The following is a 24,831-nucleotide window of genomic DNA, read 5'->3' as shown; positions in this document are numbered from 1 at the left end:
GTCTGCTGATCCACCCCAGGTTTTCCGGTTTTCCCTCCAGAGCCGACGACGAGCTTCTGGCCAGCGGAGACCGTGGGTTGCGTCTGGTGGAGGGAGAGTGAGCGGGGCTGCCCTGAATGGATTGACATAAGAGGGATTTACATTTTAACGGGTGTCGTGCTCCGCAAAGACCAACACGGTGCACGTTTTTAAAAAACCAACTCGATGTGCGTTCACGTCGGCGCTCGTACCATGTCCATGTGTCATCGTCGTGAGAGGATTGAACTTGCCAGCAGTCTATATTTGCCGAGGAGGGAAACCAATACAAGGTCTCGCTGTCTCGCTGGAGCGGAGTATTATTAGCAGTTCAGACAGTGCAACTGTCTCTCTCTGGTATGTAAAGCATTTCAGCCGTAAACGTGTAAATAAAACCTCGCGGGCAACAAAACAACCTGGACTAAAGTGAGCTTTCCGGACGTGTTGAGATTTCTATCCACGCGGCGCTTTAAATGACAGCGGTCAAGTGCAGTAAAATAATAATAATAAACAGCGACGTTGAAGGCGTTTTTTTTTTTTTTTTTTACACGGTAATAACCCCCTCTTCCGCCAGTCAGAAAGACGAAAACAGGATCCGACCTCCGGCCAGAGCCCACTCCTCAACCTGCCTGCCCTTTAAACTGCTGAAGCCACTCGGGAAGCTTTACTTCATATGTTTTTATCCACTTTTCTGGTTTCATGACATCTTTACTCACGATATTATGCGATGTATAGATGCACTGAATCGTCTTTATTCACGTCTATCTACAACATTTGCTCGTCCGAGTATATTTCAGGCGGGGCGAAAGTGTCATTTCCAGCACATGGTAACACAACATGTTGGAGATTTAACTTTATGGCGTTCATACTATAATGTTTTCAGTCATTAAGTTGTAATGTATGTGTTTGAGTGTGTTATTCTATGCTTACAATTTGTCATTATTACACTGGAAGCACATTTAAAGCTGCTTATAGACTGTTATTGATTGTTTTCTTCTTGTTGTTATGCCTTTATAGGTCATGCACTGCAATTACACAGCAGAAACAGCACCCAAATTTACGGCTCAAAGAGGAAAACACTAAAGAGGAAGCATTAAAAACAAATTGTGTGGTGAGCGACAGATAAACGTTCACCTGGCTCCCATGCTGGCTGCCAGAAACCTTTCTCCTGCACACCCTCAGCCATGCCTGCTACTACCAAACCTGCCAGGAGACAGACACCTGCTCAGAGAAAAAATGCCCAGAAAGTAATCAGCACCAAGAGGCAAACCTGTAACTCCAATAAGCCCCAAGGAAGAGCCGCAGAGAGGCTTCAGAAAACACCGGCAGAGCCAAAAAAGCCAACAACCAGAACCCAGGTGCAGTCGGGCCGAAGCCCTCGTGGAAGAGGGGTGAGTGGGGCCGCCGGTCAGGGCCCTGGGAGGTCTCCTGGCAGAGTTAACCATGCCCTAAATGTAACAGGATCTGCAAGGCTTAGACGGCCGAGCAATCTGCCCGACCACTGTGGCGACTTACAAGCCCCCCTAGGGCGCAGGACGTCCCTGCGGGGCGCGCGGGTGTCTGTTACTCCCTTGCAGCCTCCTAAACCTTGCAGAGGAGGGAGAAACGGCAGGGGGAGCGCAGGGAGAGGGGCGGCATCGCAGCATGGAAACACAAGAAACAAGCCCTCAGGCGCCACCGTCAACGACTCGGCTCCTCACAAGGATGAAGAGGAAGATGAGAAGCTGGACCCTGGCGATGATGATGTTGACGAAACTCTCCCAGTGTCTCTCAAAACCGAGTTTGAAGTTGCAGCAAATATCAAAGACCTGGGTCCGGGAGTTCAAAACCTTAAAGAGGGCAGCCCTCTGAAGGCGGACTCGGCACCGTGTCATGACACACTGGAGGACTGTGTGGAGTGCAGCTGTGATGGCACTGCAACCCAGAGAGACAAAAACACCGTCTGTGATAACAGCGAGGATGACCCGCGGTGGACGACGGGGGTCCTCGTGGGCGATGATGTTGACGGACGGCTACAACTCTGCGGCGACAGAAGCAAAGACAGCCCCTCGGAGAAGTCTGCGCTAACGAGAAGCTGCTCACCGGGGGTGCCCGGTCGCTCTGAGGGAAATTCCACTTCATCTGTCCCTGAAAATAAGCCGGATCATCTCGACGGTGACAGCAACCAAGACGACACGCGCGCTGTCCATCAACAAGAAGGTAACTCGCTGGATTTGACAGGGAATAGGACAGATGAGAGAGCGATTGTTGCCACTGAGAGGGAAGAGGAGATAAATCGCGAGAGAGGAGAGAGTTCAGAGGCAGAAAAAGCGGTGGAGAGACAAAAAGAGACTGTGGAGGAGAAGGAGGAGACTGTTGAGAGGCTGGGAAACAGCGAGGGAGCAGATCAAGGAGAAAAAGAAGAGGAGAAAGATGCTACTGACCTCCGCTCTGGTGCTGCAGCCTCTCCCCCTCCAGATCCTCCTAAGTCTAACAATGAACTGACAGCACAGTCAGAATCACCTGTAAGTTTGTTACAAGTCTCCAACACAGCTACCTCAAACCCCACCAAAGCCCCCTCCGCCTCAGAGGCACTTGAACCAGAGGTACTGAGCCAGGGTAAGACAGACATGCAACCTAAAGTTCATGGTGCTAAACCTCATTTCCCAAAGTCCTCAGCGGTTCCTGAAACTGCCCTGACTTTGCAGACTGTACTAGTGAAAAGAAACACACCGGTTATTATCCACAGTGACTCCCTCAAACCTAAAAGCTGGAGGGATTCTAGCCAGGCGGTGCTACGCCAACTTCAAAGCCCGGAGATCCCTTCTCCTCAGGGAGACAGACAAGCTTGCACACCAGCAGAGACGCAGACCAAAGATAGCGAGTCCAACACAGAGGCGTCGGAGCATCGCAGCCAGAGAGAGACATCTCCGCTGTCAGCAGTTCCTCAGTCAAGCACAGATGCTCTTACAGCTCATCGCGAGCCAAACCTCAGCGAGGACGGCCCTGTGGCCGCAGTGGCAGAGACGGAGTCGGTGCCAAAGATCTCCACTCCCTCCCTGGACAGCAGCTCCACTTTGTCCTACAGCTCAGAAAGCACTCGCTCCTCTTTTTCTTTTGACACCGAGTCGGAGGCCGGCTACGGAGAGCCCACCGCTGCCGTTCTGCCCACATCCTGGGGGGCAGACGGCGGCCGCTCGCCCTCCTGGACCGCTCCGAAATCACAGAGGAGAGAGAGGAAGAAGCGGAGCAGGTGTGGGGCTTGCGAGCCGTGTCTGAGGAAGATCAACTGCGGCCAGTGCAGCTGCTGCCTCAACCGCAGGACTGGCCACCAGATCTGTAAGCTGAGGAAGTGTGTGGAACTGAAGAGGAGAAGACCCTCATCTCTGTCTGCCACACAGGTGAGGCTTGTGTTAAACTGCAATCACGTTAATCACATGTAATAGCATCACAGGGTTTTGTTGCAGTCAGGTCTTTAGTTGACAACTTGAGTGTGATTACACCGGAGCTACTTTTTACATCTGCAAACTGCTGATCTGAAGCAATTGAAGGAAAAAAAAAAGAGTAGGTTGTTATTGTCTGACATCATTGCATTTGATCTCCAAGCTTCCACAGCTGTCCACTGTTCAAAGCACCGATCGGGAGTTGAGTCAGCCAGACAGTTGAAACAGAAGGTTTCACTTTCGCATTGTGAATTATCTCGGTTGGTTTCAACAGACGCTGTACGCTTAACTTCACTGTGTCTTCCTGTTATATGTCGGGGAATGAGCTGAGTGATAAAAGGGGAAGTACTCTAGTGTGTGTGTGAGAGAGCGCCCACGTGGAGAGCAGAGATCAGGTGTGAATGCATGCATGACATTGTAGAAGAGTGTTGAAGATGACCTGTGTGAAACAGGAAGGTGCAGTCACATGACTGGAGGCAGTTCAGCACGTGGTGAGAGTATGCTTCTTTTCTCTGGGTGTGTGTGTGTGTGTGTGTTTGCATATGTAAGTGTGTGCCGTCCATCGTGCAAGCAGGAGAACTGGCTGTTTTATAAGTTGCACATTGTGAGTGTATGTGCATGCCTCTTTGTCTGGAAGGATATGGCCATGCAATTAAAGCCAGTTTGAGCTGGATGGTTTTGCACAAAGTGGCACTGTGAACTTTTAAGAGTCCCGGTCAGACAATAAACCTCCATGATGCTGGTTTTAGCAGAATATTATCACAGTGAACGTTAAAGTAGTTTTAGTCAATATTTTTCTATCAAATGTCACCGTGACGACAAAGTGACAATTCCAGTGCGACCGTGTGAAAGTTGTCACTTGTAGTGATGAGCCTACTGAGATTTGTCACTTGAATCTGCCGCTCCCCGTTGACTTTATGGAGCTTTGTGTGAGTTTTAGCTCATCGTTTACCAGGCTTCACTGCTTTGGTTCTCTCTCACCGTTCTCAGGGTGTCCTTTCCTATCACAACAAGCAGGTGTGTTTAGAGAAAAAGCTCTAAACCCATCGTACTTTACCTGCTCAGCACTAAACAGCACATAGGCAAAGTCAGTTAATAGTAGGTGAACATAATAGAGCCAAGAAATAGCTGAAGAAATTACGTACTTCAAATGAATAATAATGTGGCACCCTAACTTCTGGATGTGTAGATAAGGAGCGCTTTGCCAGCAGGTTTGTCATCAGCTTCATTCAGTAAATTGAGTAAGTTACTGTTGAAGGTTCAGTGGGCTATAGCCTAGAAACTCAGGTATTTTCTCTGGAGATAGTTAAGACTGAAGCAGAAGTTAAACAGAGAGTGAACATTGGACTTGGTTCAGTCACCAGAAACATGACTTCAATTAGATAAAAAATGTTGCTTCCCATATGCAGTAAGTCCACAGAAGAAGAAGAAGAAGAAGACGCCATCTGCATTTAACTCTCAACGGGCCAGATTCAATTTTGTGCGCAACATTTAATTGTAAATGGAACATAATAAAGTAGTAATACAATTATCCAGACAAGCTGTTGGTTTAATTGCACCAAGCCTTTGTAATTACGGCTGTTTATCTATAATATACTTGCATTGGGCCAGAGAAAGACACATGGTCTCTATCATTCTGTTAGATGGGAATAGGAGTTCCTCGGAGCAGCTGGCTACAAGAGCTACATAACCATGTACATAGTTCAGTGGTGTCCATGTGGCCGGGGGAAGGTATGTGTGTGCACAACTGTGAGTGAGTGAGTGAGGGTCCATGTGCATGCATTCACTGGCAGACACCTCAGAGTGGTAGCAGTGGCGGTAGGAGATTGGGGCTGATTATATAACACCTACTGTATTAGTAGTGAAGACCTTTGTGCTCTATTTCTGAGTATAACCGTGGGCGAAGAGGGAGAGATCAGGCCAGGCAGAGATTTACAAACGTATTATTTGGAATGCCCTGAAATGTGGGTCAGTGTGTGTGTGTGTGTGTGTGTGTGTGTGTGTGTGTGTGTGTGTGTGTGTGTGCCACAGCCATAAAGGGACATTTATAACAGTATATGTGGTTGTCACTTTTGATGCTTGACAGCATATGCGCTCATGTAGCACGTGCTGCATGCTGCTGCTGGAAGACAGCAGACAGTGTGACTCACTGGAAAGCAACAGAGCCAAGTGCCCCCCTCCCCCCCCCCCCCCCCATCTCTCTCTTAACAACAAATGTGTGAACCGCTGTCATCCACCAAGGTCATTGGCATCATTGGTGTCATGAGCTGCAGGTCCAGTCCACACCTACTGACTTGTATTTAAATGTGAAGAAAAAGAAAGTCAAGGAAGCACGGCATGGTTGCTATGAGTGTTACATTTATGTAAAGTGTGACTAATACGTTGCTAAACTTGCTGGCCAGTCTTGCTGATCAAGCTCACACACCCTTCTAACAAACTTTTCCAACTCCAGGAGCCAGTGAACAGAAAGGGGCAGAGGCCACAGAGGAGTTCATGTCATGTAGTGGCATGTTGATCTGTTCCTGGTTTTACCATAATGAGATATTAGAGATTGGTGTGGCCATATTTGATTTAGTTTGGTCACTGAGCTCATTATGTACATGACATGAAACACACACACAACACTACACGAAGTCAACAGTGTAGGGATTGTGTAGGCAAAGACAAAACACAAAAACTGTTTTGATTTTGTGTTTGTAAGAAAAAGAGTGAGTGTTGTGCACAGTGAGAGTGGAGTCTGGTTTCACTCAGACTTGATGGCCCCCTCATGGCCTCGCCTTGTATTGGGCAGTGAAGACAAGGTTGAGACCTGGCCCTGAACAACACACAAACACACACACACATGCTGGAGCATACACGCTGGAAACACAACTGCACAGTTCATAGAGTGCAAAGGTTGCTGTGTTTGTGGAGTGAATTTATCTGAGAGTCCTGACATGTTTAGAGCTGTAGGCTGCATGAACTGAGTCACTTTTTTCATGGACTCACAACTGTAACGTCGACACTCATCAACAGTCTCATCAACGTTCACATCTGGGGAATATAGGACAAACAAACACATGATAGCGCACGATCATCATTGGCATTTGAACAAACAGGAAGTGACCCGTTGTAAACAGTTGCCCCCTCAGTCGGCCGGTGCTGGCAGCACATTGGAGTCACACAAACTCTTAAAAACACAATGTGAAACATACATTAAGAGTTCAGTTAAGGACAATTTCCAGTTCAGGTAATACCCATTGCATTCAGCTGATTTAGTATTTTCCATTTCGGGTATGTTGTTGAGACCTGTTCACTCCTCCCGTCCAACGCAGATGTGATATACTAAGATTTCTAAAAAAAAACACACACAAATTATTCGGTCGTCTGAAGGAGATGAGCTTAGATGACCACAACTTAAATGTGAAGAGGCTTGTGATATACCTTTGTTTTTTATATGACATATGTCCAGCAAATACATTTACTGATAGTATTGTATCTGTGAGTGCTGGTGTTTCCTACCAGTGTATTATGCACTTGAGGTGACTTTGAGGTGCACCATAATTACATAGCAAAGGACACATTTCAGTACAATGCAGCTGCAGGTGGACAGTGGACAGTGGACACTATACTTCTTACAAATAGCAACCTGCAGGCTTGTACTAAACTAGCCAACTCAGCCCAACTCCTCCTGCAAACTGCTTTATCTTCTGCACGTCTCCCTTTCTCCTGCTTTTTCTGCTGCAATGCATTAGCCAGAGGAATAACATGGCTGAGATAACGTGCGTATCAGGAAAATACTTGCTGAGCCCTCAGACAGCTTTCTGATAGGGAGGACAACAGCCTCCAGCCCCCAGCAGTGAATGTTTGTTCTGGCATTAAGGCAGATATTCAAAGCGGTATCTGTCTAGATGTGATTGACTCTTACCTGTGCATGCATATGACTGCATGTGTGTTTGAATGAGGTTTTTTTTTTAATTTTTTTAGCTTGTCTTTAGCTTTCGTGCTCGTTCTTGCCATCGTGCAGCCGAACACACTCGTTGTTCTCGAATGGATCAGTCTTGATGTAAAGATGTTAAGTGAGAGTGATTTGTCCCCACGCAGACGGTCCTGTCAGGTCTGAACTCTTCTTCCCCCTCTCACGCGCAGCTGTGGAGGTCTTCAGCACCGACGGTTGCCATGGTGACCTTATTGTCTGGTGCTGACCTTTGACCTGCCTCGTTCGTCCGATGGAGTATTCTCAGGGTTGTAATGAGGATTAGTGGAGATAACCAGTGGACGCGCACTACGGTGGGTTTAAGACTACGAACTCGGTAACCTACATCCAGGTAATTAGGTTAAACTACGCAGGTTGTCTGGCTCATAGTGGGTCAGCAGCGAGGTGGGGCTGCCGACATGGGATAAACATTATAAACAAGACAAGACTACCTTAATCGTCACTCTAAATCCGCCCATTCAGTGAGGTAAATGTTGCTAAGTAACAATAAGAATTAGAAAGTAAGCTTTTGTGCACTATTGCAGCAATGTGAAAATTACACATTACTATGTTCTGTGTGAGTTGATTCATCTGCAACATGTACAAAGATGATGAGGGGTTTTGAGTTAGTAGATAAAATAGACATAAGATACAGTAAAAATGTCCTGAAACAAGCCAGAATTGAACTGTACATGCACAGATACTCACATCAGTTTCATTGATTAATCTGTTAACAAGACATTTTATAGTCATGATGTAACTGATAATTGTGTCAAAGTTGAGAAAAAGTCTGTAGTGCTGCCATCTAACAGTATCAGAAATAGAATTAAATGTTTAATAATGTCTGCAACTAGTCTGTAGTTCATCATTCATTGATATAATATGTGGGATGATTTGTTGTGATGATCGCATTAAAAAAAACATAATGAAGCAATTAAGAAAATTAACCAAAAAGCAAATTGTTATAACCTCTGTCACTTGTAAAGCTGGCTTGAAACAAACAAACAAACAAACAAACAAACAAACTCACTTGAAACATCTTTCTTTTTGGCCTCTGAGTGACCTGTGTGTAGAGATCATGTCTTTCACTGAACGGAAAATATAGAAACCCACAACTCTAAAAACCTCTGCAACAAGTAGACAAAATGTTCACTGCCGTGCATTATCTTTCTCTGGGGAGTTTGCAAGTCTGTTAGAGATGATGATGCCTTACTTTGCCCAGGGGAAATGAAAAAACTTGCTGCCTGGAAGACAGAAAACCATGCAGACAATGATCATTACTCTATCAGCTATGATAGAGTTAAGTGTGTCTTGCTGTATTCTGCATTCGTCACTGACAGAAAAAAACATCAAGGACTGTGTGCAGGTTCCTCCTTTTACAGTATCCATGTGGGCTCCCTGGCAGTGAGCTGAAGGACAGCTGCGCTTCCACACTATGTTTTTTTTTTCTTTCTTTTTTGCCCTCTTCATTACGTAAACGTGTGGGACAGAAGGGGGCCGAGGTAGCGAGGAAGATTCGTGAAATGTCAGAGAGACTGCCAACGTTTGAACAGAGCCAACTCATTATGACCAAGCAGAGTGCGTGGTGCTTTTAGCCTACTCTCTCTCCTCGGACTTCTCCCCATCCTCAGCTCAGCCGCACATTTTATTACATGTACTTGCCTCTGATGAGGGCTGCTTTGTATTTCCTCTTAACCTGCTCCAAGCCAATTAAATTTAAAACAACGCTGTGAGGTAGTTATCTGTAATAGCTGCGGGGCTTGGATAGTGGCCCAGAAATAGGGTTTGTGAACGAGGGGAAATGTCTGTTTTATTTGATTTAGGGTGACTGATCTGGCCAGAGCCCACTACACTACACATCAGAGGAGGTGTATGGCTCAGCCCGTGCCTGGTGGACGCCTCACATCCAGCCAGAGACAGTCACTTAATGATGTGGGACCGTGTGGGACTCCACTCAGATGGTGTCTGTTCGCTTTAACGCACAGTCAGTCATTTGTAACGCAAGGAGCCGTATAAACACCTGGCAGTTTGTATGTGTTTTAGTTCAACATGTGTAGAGTTAAACTGTGATACCATTAATGCTCCACCCCTGGGTTCTCTTTGGGTCCCTGCATCTGTGAATTTGTGCCGTGTTCTGACTGTTGTAAGGCTTTAAGTCCTTGGATAAGCTTTGAAGTCGTGCCACTTGGTTTCTCTGGGTGAAAAGAAATCCTCACTTTGCACTCCCAAAAGAAATGCCACTCAAATCCCACCAAGGGCACACAATGGCCTCCTTCTAGAGAAACCTTCTGGAGTTTATTCATGCATCAACCTGACCTGCCTAATTTAGTACATACACCTGAAGAGGATAAAACTCTCATCTCTCTCACTCCCAAACAACTTCTCCACCAGGATGAGATCCACTGAATTGTAATGAAACTAATGAATTCACATGTTTGTTTGTTTATTTCTTTGCCTTGTCCATGTGTTCCTATTGTTCATCAGTGATTATCCACTCAGCTATCCGTCACTCTTAAATGCACCGTTACAGTTTGCATGCATCTGTCTGCAGACGCGCGTGAGTGTGGGAGCAAGCGTGTGCGTGCACAGACACGTGCAGTCAAATGGCCAACATGCTAAGTCAGCATGTTGCACTAGCGCAAACTTAAGTAAGCCTTTTCCTGTCTCATTGTGAGAGGATCTGGGGGGCCCCCATGCTGCTCGGGCTGCATGGTGTTTGTGTGTGGGTATATATGGGTCAGTGTGTGTGCGTACATGTGTATGTCTGTGTTTATCTCTCATTGTGTGTTTGTCTTCCTGACAAAATTAGTGGGTACAAACACATAAATAGAAAGACAACACAGACATGAGATTAAAGAGGGAATTTTGTCAATGCCTGCAGGCTTTAAAGTTTCTCCCTCCTGTCTATGATGAGTGGGGGGGTTTAAGAGTTGCAGTGACCCACTGTCCCTTCATGTGTGTCCCTTGACCAACCACCGCCAGCCCTTAAATTGGGTCCATGTGGGTTTAGGGTGTGGTGTTGAATGGTGCATATTTCCTTTCAGCAGCGGGACTGTAGTATGTTACATAACGCACTCTGTGTTTATGTGTGTGAAATGGAATTTTGAATGTGAGTCCATTGTGTCCTTAAAATATCCTCACCCATGGTTTACAAATCATCCACACAGGAAATGTGAAAGCCGCAAACCTGCATTCATATCTGTTTGTGTTTGCTGTAGGGGCAGAGAACATTCATAAAGCAGTGCAGAAAGCTGTTTTGTAGACATTAAGTCAAAGTCTTGAGTCCACAGATGTTCTTTTGGACAAATGAGCAGTGTGATATGTGAGTAGCCTCTGGAGTCGGTTAGATATGAGCCATAGTGCTGCCTCCTCAGGTAACACAGACTTTACGGTCTCTCCTCAAGGAAGATCAGCTTTCATTCGGCCAAGGTCTATGGCTGCATTTTTAATGTGATTAAATGCACATGAAGCTGCATGCATGTATATTACTACTCATAATTCATGGTCTCTGTATGTTTGTATGTGTTATTGTGCAAAGAGATATTTGAATGTGTCACTAAAGCAACTCCTGTTAGAGCTTCATCCATGAAAGGATTTTTAGGCTGATACTAATTTCAATACTGATTTTGATGATTTTAGAATAAAACGTTTGTGTTGCGTATGCCTCTCTGTTATGTTGCCTAGTCAGCCGCTGAAAAACAAACTTGTTCTATTGCCAAAAACAGTTGCTTACATAAAAAAAACAAACATAACCTTTTGATAAGATAAAACTTGAGGAGCAAATCAAATTTCACTGTCATTTAATTGTGCATTTGATTGTTTCTTGTATTTTCTCATTAACACTGCAATAGCCAGCCTCTTATGCATGTGATGGGCAAGTGTTAGCTAAAGAAGCTAGCATTCATTCTGAAAACATAAACACAAACAACCCATAATGCAACACTATGTATGTGATTTCATTTGAATCATAGTCTTTATCATGGTCTGTTATTTTAGCCAGCACTTATACTATTACATTACTTATGCCTAATGAATATGTTGCTACACTTTTAATGGCTCATGTCTATTCCTTACAAACCAAAGCATTAGTTAGATTTGTGGCTAATTAGCTTAGTAACAGATAAACTGCTAAAAACAGTTGCTTTCGATGTTGTTAGTTTACTGACCAGGACTGCCCTTCCAGCTTTGACAAATAAACGTAAAATGAAGCTTGGCTAACAGGCTTTAAACCCCCGGCACTCAGCCACCATAGGACCATAAAGTTAGTGGCTTGTTGCAGCAATAGCAGACATGGATGACACAAGTGTTTAAGTGGGGATCTGAGTTATGTCACTCCATTAATGCATCACACCTGAAAGTGTGCATCTTACCAGGAGGGCACAGATCCACAAAAGCCGGAAAGGTCTCACCCTGAGCGCTCTGTAGTGGACAAACAATAAATTAGACCTGATATTTGACTTTCCATTACTTACATTTTATGAGACTAAAGCAGCCAATAAACACACACACATACACCTTTCAGAGACCAACTTTACTAGATCAGAGGAGTAGTAACTTCTACAAACTGGCCTTCCTTCAGAGATACGTAGTTTTGACATGCAAACGAGAGACAAGTTTACATTAGTTTCAGCAGCAGTAACGACAACCATGGGTAACATTTGCGTTTGGCGAAACTCCATCACCGGGCTGGTCTCCAGCGGGTCAGCCTCCAGATGTGTCAGAGACAGTTTACGACTCTCTTGCAGAGCGACCTTCTTTATCGCGCTTACATGCCCGTGTACTGTAGCTTAGGGTGATTAATGTCCAGACTACTTGTTCCTAACGAGAGCTGGGTAGCTCGTTAAAGGAGGAAAACATATGGGACACTTGTGCTGCAAATTAAGGGTGGGGTGGAATATTGTTAGTAGTTGTGGAGTATTTTTGGATGAAGAAACGGAGTGGCTGCAGGAGGAGGAGTGGTTTGAAGGTTGAGGTGCACTGTAGGCTACTGCTACTGTACTTAATATTCTTATTTTAAAACTGTAATATTTTGAAATGGTGTGTTTTATACATTAAAGGACATATATATATTTTTAAATGTTGTATAAATGAAGTTGCACTCTTTAGTTGTTGAATTTTATGATTTTATATCCCTCATTTGTAAGTCCCTTTGGATAAAAACATCCGCCTTAGTGAGAAATTAAGTGTTAAGTCCATATGCTGCACATGGCAGGTAACAGTTGACTTCACAGAGGTTTGTAGGTGTGTCTCGTACACAGGCGTGCTTCATTGTTTTGATAACCTGTTTCACAGTTCTTTGAAGTGTCCATAAATGTCAAACCCGTTTGACGACCTGTCACATTCCCATTCAACTGGGAGTTCACCGATAACTGCCACCATCAATCTGAAAATATTTTAACTCTCGACAATTTGGAAAGCGTGGAATGAATTACCATCCTTAACCTGTCCATGTGTAAGGTGGGTCATATCCATTACTGTTAGTCAGGGAGTTAATCTTGAGATATATAGTAGTGAAATACAGAATTATTAAGCTGTACATGGCGGTGAGTCCATACAAGGTTGATTTCAAAAATGAAAAGCTACAGTACGTCCTCGTGGGTGGGCACTGTAACTTCTAAATATGCAGGCACTAATCCACAGTGTGATTAAACAGCTGAGAATAACAGTTGTTGTAATGTGGACTGAGGTTTTCTGTTACTGACAGAGCAGGAGAAATCTTTACTTTGTGGGTTGAAGTTTGCCCCAGCACACCACACACATGCCTTGTGTATATTTCAAGTGTTTTGTCTGCATCTGTGTTTGTTTTACAGTGTGCTGGAAAGCTTTGGGAAAATGACCTACGCTGAATAGGATTTCTCTGGTTTGGTCGATGGTGATTGTACGTTCATGAATTTAGAAGCCGTATCTTTGAAGCTGTTCCTTTCATCAAAATAAATCAAAATAATCGAGACAAAAACAAATGCACTCAACAGGCAATGACATCGACCGCCAGGCTTTGTTCCAAGGCACATATACACGAAGCCACACCATGCAGGAGTTTGACTATGATAAGTTATAAGCCTGTAACTGCCTAACTGACTGACAGTTGAACTCATCAGCGTGATAAAAAAAACACATTCGTGACAATGGGACAAGGACGAGGAACACAAATCTGAAGCTCAACGCACAATTCAAACATTCCAGTTAATTCCTGATATTGGGACATAACGAATGCTGTCACAGGTGTGCATACTTCTCTTTGACTTTCACTGAACTACTGTGTGTAATGTGCTTATGAATACCTTTTTGATTTTGGCAAGGCTTACTGCTAAATCCATCAATATGACTGCATCTTCCACCGTGACCTGGTCGCGCATTTGTTTCATCCCTGATGTTTTGACCATTTATTGCATGCGGCGCACCGCACAGATATAAGTTTTCATTGTTGTGTCTGTGTGTAACTGCACGCTCTCCGTCTCCGCGATCAAACACACGGCTGAGGTTGATTACTAGAGAGTTACCGACAGGCTCTGGCTCAGGCTGCCTTCATGTTTCTGTGTCCTGGTGTGACCTCGGCTTCTTGGCCACATGGTTGCCTTAAAAAAAAGTGGGGGGGAGCAATTTACTTTCACATAACATTTTTCTCTCTTTGTCTTTTTGCTCTCTGTCCTGGTGCTTTTTCTCTCGCTACAGTGTCTCCTCAGAGAATCGTTTAGAAAGAGGGAAAAGCTCAGGGGTGGATGAGATGAGCGAGTGAGAGGTTTGTTGAGACACTGAGAGGAGGAAGAGCGCGGATGCTGAGAACATCCTCCCTCCTCCTGGATCGTGTGCGATGTGTTTGAGGCGCTGCGTAAAATTATGTTGCCATGTGGATGACAGTGTTTGTAATTGTTAAAAGGCATAGCATGATGTAACACGCTTAATACTGTGTCTAATATGACAGGCTGCATCACTTCCTCATAATATAATAGATCACATGCCTCAAAACATCTGCAAGCTGGCCACTGTCGTCGTCATGTGATATCAGCCTCAGCCTAATAGAATAAGTATTTTGATTAATCAGTTGACTTTTTTTGATGAGCTGGCGGATTGCTTTGTCAATAAAATGTCAGAAACTGTTAGAGATCAATTTTTTCCAGAGCTCAAACTAAAGTGTTCAAATTGTTTTTCGTTTGTTTGTCCAACCAGCGGTCTAAAACCAAGGGATATGTGATTTACACTGATATAAACAAGGGAAACAAAGCATGTGATAAGCTGGGAGCAGCAACATTTTTGGCATTTTTACTTCATCATGGCACTTACGCAACAAATCAGTTGTAGATATACTATCAACTTATCATTTAATGGACTGATCATTTCATCAGTGGGCAAAGGGATTAAGGGAGAATCAGCAATAAGCACAAAAGAAGTGTTGGTGAGCTGCCACAGGGGTTAATGTCTCAGCGGTGATGGATTTGTTTTCCTCTGATCCCGATCCAGCATGTGTGCAGTATCCGTTCCACAGCTTGCATCCAATCCATGTGCGTAAGGCTGGAGTAAAAAGCCCACATAGGGGATCCTTTGTTTAGGAGAGTCTAGGCATGGAAGATAATTTACAAGCCGCTAAGGTCCTCACGCCATTGGCTGATGAGCCTCTGTCTGCGTCTGCGAAAGGCATCCCGTATGTGTGTGTGTCTATATGTCTGTGTGTGTGTGTGCAGCGAATGTGTGCGCGTCTGCTGTAGCAGCACTTTGCTACAGCGGCTCACAGTCGCCCTAGTCATGACACCCAGGAGCTTGCCCTGCGCACGGCTACTGTAGCCAGCGTTGTCTTTTGAGGCTGAAGGAAGGCAAAGCAAGATGGCCACCAATACCTTTTAGGGATATGCTGCCTAAACCGGAGGGGCTTCCTCCGAGGACAGACAAGGTAAAGGCAGCCTGAGTGCTCACCCTGGGGTCTATTGTCTCGCTGCAGATGGGTCAGCTACAGTGGAGCTCATCTAGAGGTTATCATCTGTTGTCTCTCTCTCTCTCTGCCACCCTGGATTTAGCTGATTGGAGCGCTTTATTTGGAAGCTGCTGTTGTTATTGTTCCTACTGAATCACTGAGGATCTGGGCTTCTGTGTGTTTGGCTTGTCTTTTCCAGGTGGGTTTAAAGGATGTGACAACAAAGTCAGCGACAAAGAGGTCAGTTTCCACGGTAACAGACACCCTTCTTCTTCTCTTTCCCCCGTTGCATGTCTTTTTTAAGCCGTTGCGTTGTGCCAGAAGCCCCCTCTGCTTCCCCTTTTTTCTTTCTTTCTTGCAATGTTTTGGACAGCCATATTTCTACACCTGCTGTTTTGTGACTGCTCAGCAGAGGAGTGGAGCGCTTGTAAGCCTTGGGTCGTAACTTGTAATTTGGCAGGCTTGACTTGTTTGGCTGCAGTAGTAATGGTATTATTATTGTGCGGTTTGCAGAGAAGGTCGCTCTGTTTCTGATGCCGTCTTAATCTGTATAATTTTATAGTTGATTAAGCTCTGTTTCACGCTGTAGTGTGGAGCCAGATCTTTCAAGTTTTATGAGGTAAATTGCCACATATGAGGCTTTTCTTTGTCATTTTATATAGCATGTTTTTGTGTGTTGACAACGTGACATCGAGCTGAGCGCACACAGGAAACGCTCTCTTCAATGAATGAAGGAAATTTTCACGTGTTGAGAGAAACACATGTAAACCACTACATAAACTCAGCCAGGAAGGAAGCAGCAGCTTTTTCAACATTTCATTGTGAGGCAGTGTTGTGTACGAGTTCTGCACAAAGTGTACAAGAAGAACAAAGCTCCAAGTTGCTTCTGTCTTTTGTTTGCCCAGAAGTGAACGTGTTTATACGTACCACTAGCTATGTGAGTGTGTTTGTGTTGAGTCAAGAATGGATACAAACCACTTCCAGCCTCCCAGGAGACTTGTCCCTTGAGAGAGGGTTGTTAGGATTCGAGCGGCGGTCACACTTGTGTTGCCAGGGTCGCTCTCTGAATGTTCGGCTACACTTTCTAGCAAGTCGTGTTGATTCTTAAAGCTCTGACGGTCCGTTGGGCAAGTTGTTTGTGTGACGCTAAAGAAGACTGTGTTTGCATTTAAAACAGCACATTACAGTGCGAGTGGCTCGAGACGACCCACCCACCCCCCCAAGGCAGACACAACATGCACAACACAAAAGACACAGCCCTAAACACACCACAGACCCAGATCTCTCCAGAGACCCGGCGGCTAAATGAGAGCACATGACTCCGCATTTACATCCTGAATTAGGCTTTTTGTTATCACAAGGGCTAAATGCAACATAATTAAAAACAGGGGCTGTACTTTGATGTCAGCTTCAAATCATGAACACTTGGATGCACAAATGGATGCACAGTCAGGCACACGCATACACATACATAGAGACACGCGTGTGTCTGGTGCAGTGCTGGAAGCCGGCCAGTGCTGCTTTGTCATTGAAAGCAGTTTATTGTGGCAGACACACTGCCTTTTCCCCCCTCTCTCCCTCTCTCTCCCTCTCTCTCTCTCTCTCTCTCTCTCTCTCTCTCTCTCTCTCTCTCTGCCCCCCATCTTTTTCTCTCGTTTTCTCACTGCCTCATTTGAACGCCGTGGTGGACCGTTCCCACGTGCTGTGCAGAGTAGGCATCTCACCCCGTTGCATTGGCAGCTTCAGTATTGCCTCAGCCTGAGCTCCGGCTATCTGTTGCATCAGCACTGTGTTATAGTAGTAAGCCACGGTCCTGACATAGTGTAGTGGGCTCGGGAGAAAGCGTAATGGATCATAGAGTGAAAAGGCTCGGTGATAAATCAGCTCCACCAGATTAATCATGTCTGATCTCAATGTTTTATTACGGTCACTGCAACTCTCTCAGGCTTTGTCAGGCAACAGTTTAGTGTCAGCCTACAAGAAAAATCCTCCCCGAACGTTGTTTTAATAAACAGCTTTTGGCAGTTTGCGTTGAATTCCTGTGGATAACTGGCCAAGAACATACACACGGTGGTGCCATGTTGAGAGATATTTCAGGCATAGCTACACTGTAGGTAAATATGAAAAACATTTTTAGCCACCACATGCAGCCATCACTGGTAAACAACGGCTTCACCAGTACGAGCCCTGTGCATATTTTAAGAACAAGTGTTTCCATGTCAGAAATTAGACTGAGGGAAAATAATATTGCTGAAGAAGTAGATGCATATTTTTTTTCCAGTGACATTGGCAGAGCATACCATCCAAACAATACAATACAGACATTGTATTATTTTTACCCCCTTTACTCTCTTGTCACCACATTTGTAATCAAACAACAAAATTCACACAGCAGCTTCTTCTCTGTCAAAACTCCTTATATTTGAAATGCACTTCAGGTCTAGAATTCGAAAGTGGTTCAGTATTAATCCTCTTAGTCCTCAGCTCTGCTTCAACACCTTTTATTTCCCAACTTTATCCAAGTCTTCAGCGCTGATGACTACTTCATCTCTTACTTTTTGGTGCTCTCCCCTTCATGAGTTATCATCACCAGCCATCACACATGTGGTGCTTGAAACATGCTTGAAATTCAAACAATGTGATGTGTCAGAATTTCTTATCTTTTATATTATCAGTCAATTCCTGGACAGATGTGGCTGTGCAGGTAGAAGGTACGTCAGTAATTGCATGGTTAATGGCACATGGTTTACTATTGATTGTTGTTAAAAGCAGTAAATTAGTATATCGGTGTAACCTAATTCTGTCTGAACCTGTCTGGAGGAAACAGAGAGACGAACAAAGTTGAACACATGTAGCTAATAAACCTGAGTGTGTTCTGTTTGGTTGCTGCACTCACAGAGTCTGGTTTATGTTGAAGTACTGTTGCTGCTCTTGATCTGTCAGCTTGGAGTGAGAGTCTCTGTCTGTAAAGTGCATTAAAACAGTGGCAGTGATGGCGTTTAATGAGTGTTTATGTCAGGTAAACAGTGATAAAAAATGAATCTCCGGCTCCTCTGCAATCACACTTGTTCATTAGAGGGAAAATGTGATGCCTCTGACACACGCACACATAAACATGCTGTTGACACAGCTCACAGTAATGCACGCATAACCCTGCAGGTCCTGCAAATGAGTTTAAGATGCTTTTGTCAGCTGAGTCTTGGCACATGATGCACTTTTGTTATGCCTCAGTGCTGTTGCCAAATCCTGAGTTTTGGGATTTTCCATCTGTTCGTCCGTCCATATGTCTGTATATCTCAGGATCTTATTGAGAGAACATATAGGACAATGACAAAATTTCACACATGTGCTTTAGTATTTAAAATTATGAATGGATGTTCTTTTATATGCAAAAGATCAGGGGTCAACTTCATGGTGAAAGTGTATTGTTCTGCAAAAGACACTTTTCTGGCCATTATTCAACACGATAACTCAGAGCAGAACAGAAAGGGACATTGTGACCATATTTCACATTTTTGCAAATACTGAACTGGGTGACACTAATCTTGGATGCCCCCCTTGATACTGTGGTGATTGTACAGATCTTCTGTGCCATGAGTGAAACATACTGTACATGCTTTAGATTTATGTAGCTTGTTTGCAGAAACATCCTTATATGAAGCATTGTTTCCTGTCACGGCCTTTTTGCTCCTCTCATTGAACTTACACACGAGGATCATTCTTCAAAGTCTTGACTGCAGAAATTATATGGGTCTGGACAGACATGGCATACAACCACGAGGCGGTAATTTTAGTTTATCTTTGTCACGCTGCAGCATTTTAAATCAGTCTTTCACTGCTGGAGGCTTTAGTTGTAAATGTGATGTGGGGTTAAATCCTAAAATAAGAAACAGCTTGACTGAACTTCAGTTGATCATATGATCACTCAAGATGTTGAAAAAATAATGAGCGGCTTTTACATATTTAGTTGCACTTGCACGACTACTGTATTAATTCATTCATGGTTTACTTCACTGGCTCAAGATAACATGTAAACAACTCTGACACAATGCAGTAGCAAAGTGACTTTGATAAAAAAAACTGCATTAACCTTTGTCTCCTCTTGTTGCCGCTATTTATAGATTAACGTCTATGATTATCTTTACTTCATAATCTAGGATATTGGGTGTTCAGCATTCCTTTTAGGGCCAGTCTATGTGTCAGTACTGTGGACCTTTGCATGGTTGTAGCTCAGTCAGAATCCGTCTTAGCTGAGGGGTCAAGCAGTGCTGTAGTGAAGCTCCATGTGGATAAGAACCCTAGTGGGTTAATCACTCAGGCAGCTGCGAATAATCACATGTGCTTGCATGCACATGCATACATGCTCAGGAACACACCTACCAACTCAGCACAAATAAGACATGCACATGCACGTTGCACAGATGCCCTCAGTGACCCACCGGTAGTGACGCAATCTTGAACTATGCGTGACTTCAAATGTTTACTCATTGGCTCTCTGCTACCTGTGGGTCTGTGGCTTTCAGCCCTCCCCAGCTCCGGCAGGAATTCAGTCCTAACTGAGGCCTCCTTTTTTATCAACTCTGTATAGAGATCGGTTTCTGCAAGATTTAGAGAGAGCTGATTCTTTGTTTTCACATGTCATAATATTTTCCACAGGCTTGACAGTGGCTGCAGCAGATGCTCACGTCATGCAGAGAGCCAATCTGTTGTGCTGTGTGCCGTGACTGTTTAGAACAAGCTGAATCACTGTACGCTGCCAGAGCTTGTTGAGTCACCCCTCTCCTCTTGTTTCCCTCTCTCTGTCTCAGGTGGTTCCAGAAAGTGAGTCGGTAAATGGCAAAGGCAAGGCACAGATGGATGACACCCACACGGCAGCAGAGGAGGATGACGGGGAGGAAGGCCACATACCTTACACACAGTCTCCCCCCATCAACGACTCGCTCACCCGCAACCCGGTCTTGGACCAAGCTGGACGGCCAGCACTTACTAAAAGAGAGCCGGGGCTGGAGCTGACCAGCGTTGCACTTCACCAACACGTATGCTCTTCTCTAACTTTACAGACAAAACCTAATGGTGCTAACATGACCAGTGGGTCACACTCTGATCTGAAGTCTGCATTGAAAAGAACTATGATGACATCAGAGCCTCAAAGGACTATAATAGCTACGATCCCTAAGGACTGCTCTGAGAATGGACCCAGGACTCCTCCAGATGACATGTCAGTTCCTCTGAAGAAGATCAAGATGAAGGAGCCGTGGACGTGGATCACTGAACAGGCCACCGCACAGCGGAGAGATGAGGATGAGGTCTGTGAAGACCCGCTCTCCACGCTGGCCGCTGTGGTGTGTCTTTCTGTCACAGAGAGGAAGGGATTGGAGGAGGAACTCTTCTGCTCAAGTTCTTCCATTCTTCGCTTCATCAAAACAGAGCCGCCAGATTTGCACTTTGTCAAAAAAGAGCCAGAGGACTTTGTGATTGACTTGTGTCCGAAAAGCACTCCCATTAGCCTGCAAAGGACTCCCCAGATTATTAAAAGTGAACCTCCTCCAAGTGTCTTGCTACCAAGCGTGCAGTCTTTGGCAGAGAGCAGAAATCTCAGTGTTGATCAGGCTATTGCTATTGAGGCCTTGACTCAGCTGGCAGCTACACCCGAAAGCACCCCAGGGTCCATTAAAGCTGAAAGTGAGTGTGAACATCCCATTTCTACTGCTGCCCCATTTTCAACCTCCAACCCAAGTACGACCATTCAAGAAGCCAAACCCACACCGGCTATCCGCTACAACAAAGTCTCCGTCATTAGCTCACCACTACACCAGATGTCAGTCATACGCCCCCCTGTGGCCAGACAAGGGAATGTCATCCAGTGCTCCAGGGGGTCAAACTCTAACAAACCATCTCTGCAGGATCTCTTGGACGCCAACTCAGACAGTGATAGAGCAGCCTGCAGGAGAACAGAGCAGGGCTTTGGTTCTCATGTCATCAAGTCAGAGGGCGGCTTCAGAGATCCCGCTGACGTGAAGTTCAGTAAAGATCATGAGCGAATGTTTGGGGAGGACAGAGACATGGTTGCTAAAGTGAGGAGAAACAGAGATGAGGAGGAGGTGGCAGCTCAGCTGGCAGACCTGGCCTTCATCATCCAGGCTCGACACAGCCAGCAGTCGGAGAATAACCCTCCCAAAGGAACACCCGTACCGGCCATTAAATACACCTTCAAATCCCAGCTCCCCCCAAGTCAGAAAAAGACCCCTGTGAAAAAAACAAAAGCTACACCATCCAAGCCCAGGAAGAAGAAAAGCGATGGGCCGAATGAAGGGGTCGGCCGCAGGACCCCACTCTCAAAACGCATGCCAAACGGAGAGACGCCCCACAGGGGCAGAGGCCAGAAGGCTCTCCCACAAGGGAAACCAGGCCTTCACCACAAGAGGAACCTGTTTCTGCCTCAGGCTCAAATAGACATGAAGAGATACTTAGCGGAGGCTCAGGAGGAAAGGAGGCAACACATCCATCACAGCAACACACACAATACAGCCCCCGTAGTGCCACAGAATCATAACCCTCAGTCAAGGATTCACCACACTGGTCAAGAAAACCAGCCATGGGCTCTTGCACATGGTCCTCTCCACCAACACAACCCATGCAATGGTCATCCTGCAGGACCGGAGCAGGAGCGCGAAAGGCATTTGTTATCTCAGGTAGCGCAGCCCTGTGGTGGGCTGCAACACGGTGCTGATCCTAACACCAGCCCGGCCAACGCCGCTTTCCTCAGCCACACGGCTGGGCACCACGGTCTGGCTAACGGCTTCTCAGGGGCTCGGCAGTCCCCTCCTCCAAGCCAGCAGAGCTACTACAAGCTGGAGAGGTCAGGGCCTGTCACTGTCCTGTCCACGGCTACTGAAGGGGATATGGGCCACTCAGCGGAGTCGACTCCATCCAAGAATAGCATCAACAGCTTTCTGGAGTCTCCGATGAGTTTTCTGGATACCCCTACCAAGAACTTGCTCAATACACCTTCCAAAAAACTGGCTGATCTTCCATCCTGTCAATGCATGGGTGAGTTGTTCCCCCCTTAGTCTACATTGGTATCACATTGGCTGTATTCAGCTTAGTGAGTAAATCTGCTCTGACCTCAAACTGACTTTCTTTTTCTCTTTTTCTCTGATGCAAGCACACACACACACACACACACACTAGCCGTGTCCTAATTTAAGGGCCAATTCAAGCAAAAGAAGGCCGCATTTCTCTGCCATATTTGGAGGAAGCTTTGAGATACTTAGTGAAGCCTTGTTGACCCGCTCTGTTGTATTTGGTCTTGAAATGTGGATTTCCAAGGTGGTGTCCCCTGAACTGATTCCAGCTACATTTACTGTGCATATCACTTTAACATTAATCTAACTCCCTTATAAAGAGTATGTGTAATCATATATATCATCATATCATGTATTTATATCGTGTTTTTTTCTCAAATATATACCAGCATTACAAGTCCAATAGATCTTTATGGGGTTTTTTATTTCCACAGATCAAATCATTGAAAAGGAGGAAGGCCCTTACTACACTCACCTTGGGGCAGGACCTAGTGTTTCTGCAGTGAGGGAACTGATGGAAAACCGGTAGAGTAACTTACTACTACCACTCTGTTTACACTGTGTGTGCGTGTGTGTGGGTGTGTTTACTATCAAACATGAGAACCTGCTAGTCAACCGCAGGCTCAGTGGAATGGGGCGGGGTCACGCACCAAAGAGTCTGTCATTAAAAGGAAGCGTTGCTGAGCTAGCGCTACACATGTACGCTCCGTCTCGACTACACACAACAACACACAGCATGTTGAAACAGGAAACCCCCAAAGCTGAGACGAGGGGCCCGTAAACCAAGACGACAGCGTGTTTAAAACAACTAGAGGTCCACTGCAGTCCGTCTGACAGCCACTTCTAACTGAAAAATTAAATCCTGCAGTTAATGGTTTTTTTTCGCTCATAAAAGCATTAAAATGTATTATTGATTGTAGGTTGCAAATATTTGATCAGTTGCTCAAAGTATATTTTTCCCTGTGTTGTAATACACACACTGCAATTATAATGGTAGCCTCACCTTATGATAGAAGCTGGAGGAAAATGAACTGTTGGCAAATACTTTGATAAACAATCTTCTTCTACATTATAGTGCATCATAATCAACATATGAAGTGTTTATACACTACTTATACATTTTCAGTAGAGGAACTTACGGTGAAGCATTGCTGATTTGTCTTGTGTCACCAGTTGTGGGTAGCTACGAAATGTTGACCAATGTGTTGTCAGTGTTTTGTTCTCTGTGATTAATGGCATTAATGTATGGTTTGTCTTATGTGTGTTGTGTATATGTCACAGGTACGGTGCCAAAGGAAGTGCAGTGAGGGTGGAAATCGTTGTTTATACTGGGAAGGAAGGAAAGAGCTCCCAAGGGTGTCCGATAGCTAAATGGGTATGTGGCTGATTTTGATGCTAATCTCCCGAATGTCCTCAATATGTCTGTTTTATTCCTGAGGATCCCACCTATATTTAGTGACAAAGAAGATTCTCACCATAACCACAGAAAACCTTTACCTGCTCGCAACCATGTAACTATAACTTGTATAAATATAATCATTTCCAACTTAATCCCTAAGGCCTACACATACACATAACAATTTTCTGTTATTTCCGGCTCTTAAAAACCAAACTTGTGGTTTGGCAGGTCACTGGGATCCATCATTTTCTCATTTTATCTTTCTGCATTTGTTACAGTGATGTCATTCTTCTGTTATGGTTATAACCTGCTTGTTTTCTGTTTGCATGTGTTTCACAATCATCTAACAGGTAATCCGGCGTGGCAGTGAGGAGGAGAAGCTGCTGTGTTTGGTCCGCCAGAGGCCGGGGCACTACTGCGACAGCGCTGTGCTGGTGATCCTCATCCTGGCTTGGGAGGGAATCCCTCGGCCGGTGGCGGACCACCTCTACCAGGAGCTCACAGAGACCCTTTTTAAATTTGGCTCCCCCACCAGCCGTCGCTGCGCCCTCAATGAGGAGTGGGTACCTCTTTGTTCTGAGTTGCAGTGACACCACTTCTTTGCAGTTTTATTTCATTTAACACCCCCTCCTCTCCATCTCCTCAGTCGTACATGTGCCTGCCAGGGTCTGGACCCAGACACATGTGGAGCTTCATTTTCCTTCGGCTGCTCCTGGAGTATGTACTTCAACGGCTGTAAGTTTGCCCGCAGCAAAGTGCCCCGCAAGTTTCGCCTGCTTGGAGACTACCGCGAGGAGGTGAGGTAGTGCTTAGCCTGCAAAGATCCTGAAGGAAAACATGTGTTACAGAGTCTCCTGTGTGTAATCAGTGTTGGTTCCTTGTTGTCACGTTTGGCTTTGAAGTTTTGTCAGTTTTCACTATGAATACCAAGAAAAACAAGTTCTGTTGCTTCTGTGCATTTTATATTAATAAAAGCAAACCCAGTTGATCAACAGAGCAGTTTGAGAAGTTTTTAAAATCAGCTCTTATTCACCTCCAAACTTCTAAAT

General features: G+C 45.1%; 1 protein-coding gene across 4 annotated transcripts in view; it reads left to right on the top strand.

The window, feature by feature from the left end:
• Window positions 1-31: 31 nt before the first annotated feature.
• Window positions 32-24,831, top strand: part of tet1 (tet methylcytosine dioxygenase 1) — a 29,329-nt gene continuing 4,529 nt past the window's right edge. Inside the window, exons 1-7 of one of the 4 annotated variants that reach the window (XM_085800048.1) lie at window positions 32-372; window positions 1,033-3,395; window positions 20,107-22,348; window positions 22,818-22,908; window positions 23,665-23,758; window positions 24,133-24,341; window positions 24,429-24,579. In XM_085800048.1, the coding sequence (XP_085656174.1) occupies window positions 1,200-3,395; window positions 20,107-22,348; window positions 22,818-22,908; window positions 23,665-23,758; window positions 24,133-24,341; window positions 24,429-24,579 (4,983 nt within the window). In that variant the 5' untranslated portion in view covers window positions 32-372; window positions 1,033-1,199. Of the gene's footprint in view, window positions 843-1,032; window positions 3,405-20,106; window positions 22,349-22,817; window positions 22,909-23,664; window positions 23,759-24,132; window positions 24,342-24,428; window positions 24,580-24,831 lie in introns of all 4 variants that reach the window. The other 3 variants (XM_085800046.1, XM_085800049.1, XM_085800047.1) reach the window with 3 other exon arrangements.

Source organism: Trachurus japonicus, chromosome 15 (genome assembly GCF_045865225.1).
Source record: "Trachurus japonicus isolate A0001 chromosome 15, Traja_1.0".
Taxonomy (NCBI): domain Eukaryota; kingdom Metazoa; phylum Chordata; class Actinopteri; order Carangiformes; family Carangidae; genus Trachurus; species Trachurus japonicus.
Note: the sequence above shows the minus strand (reverse complement) of the source record. Positions and strands in the feature narration are given on the sequence as shown.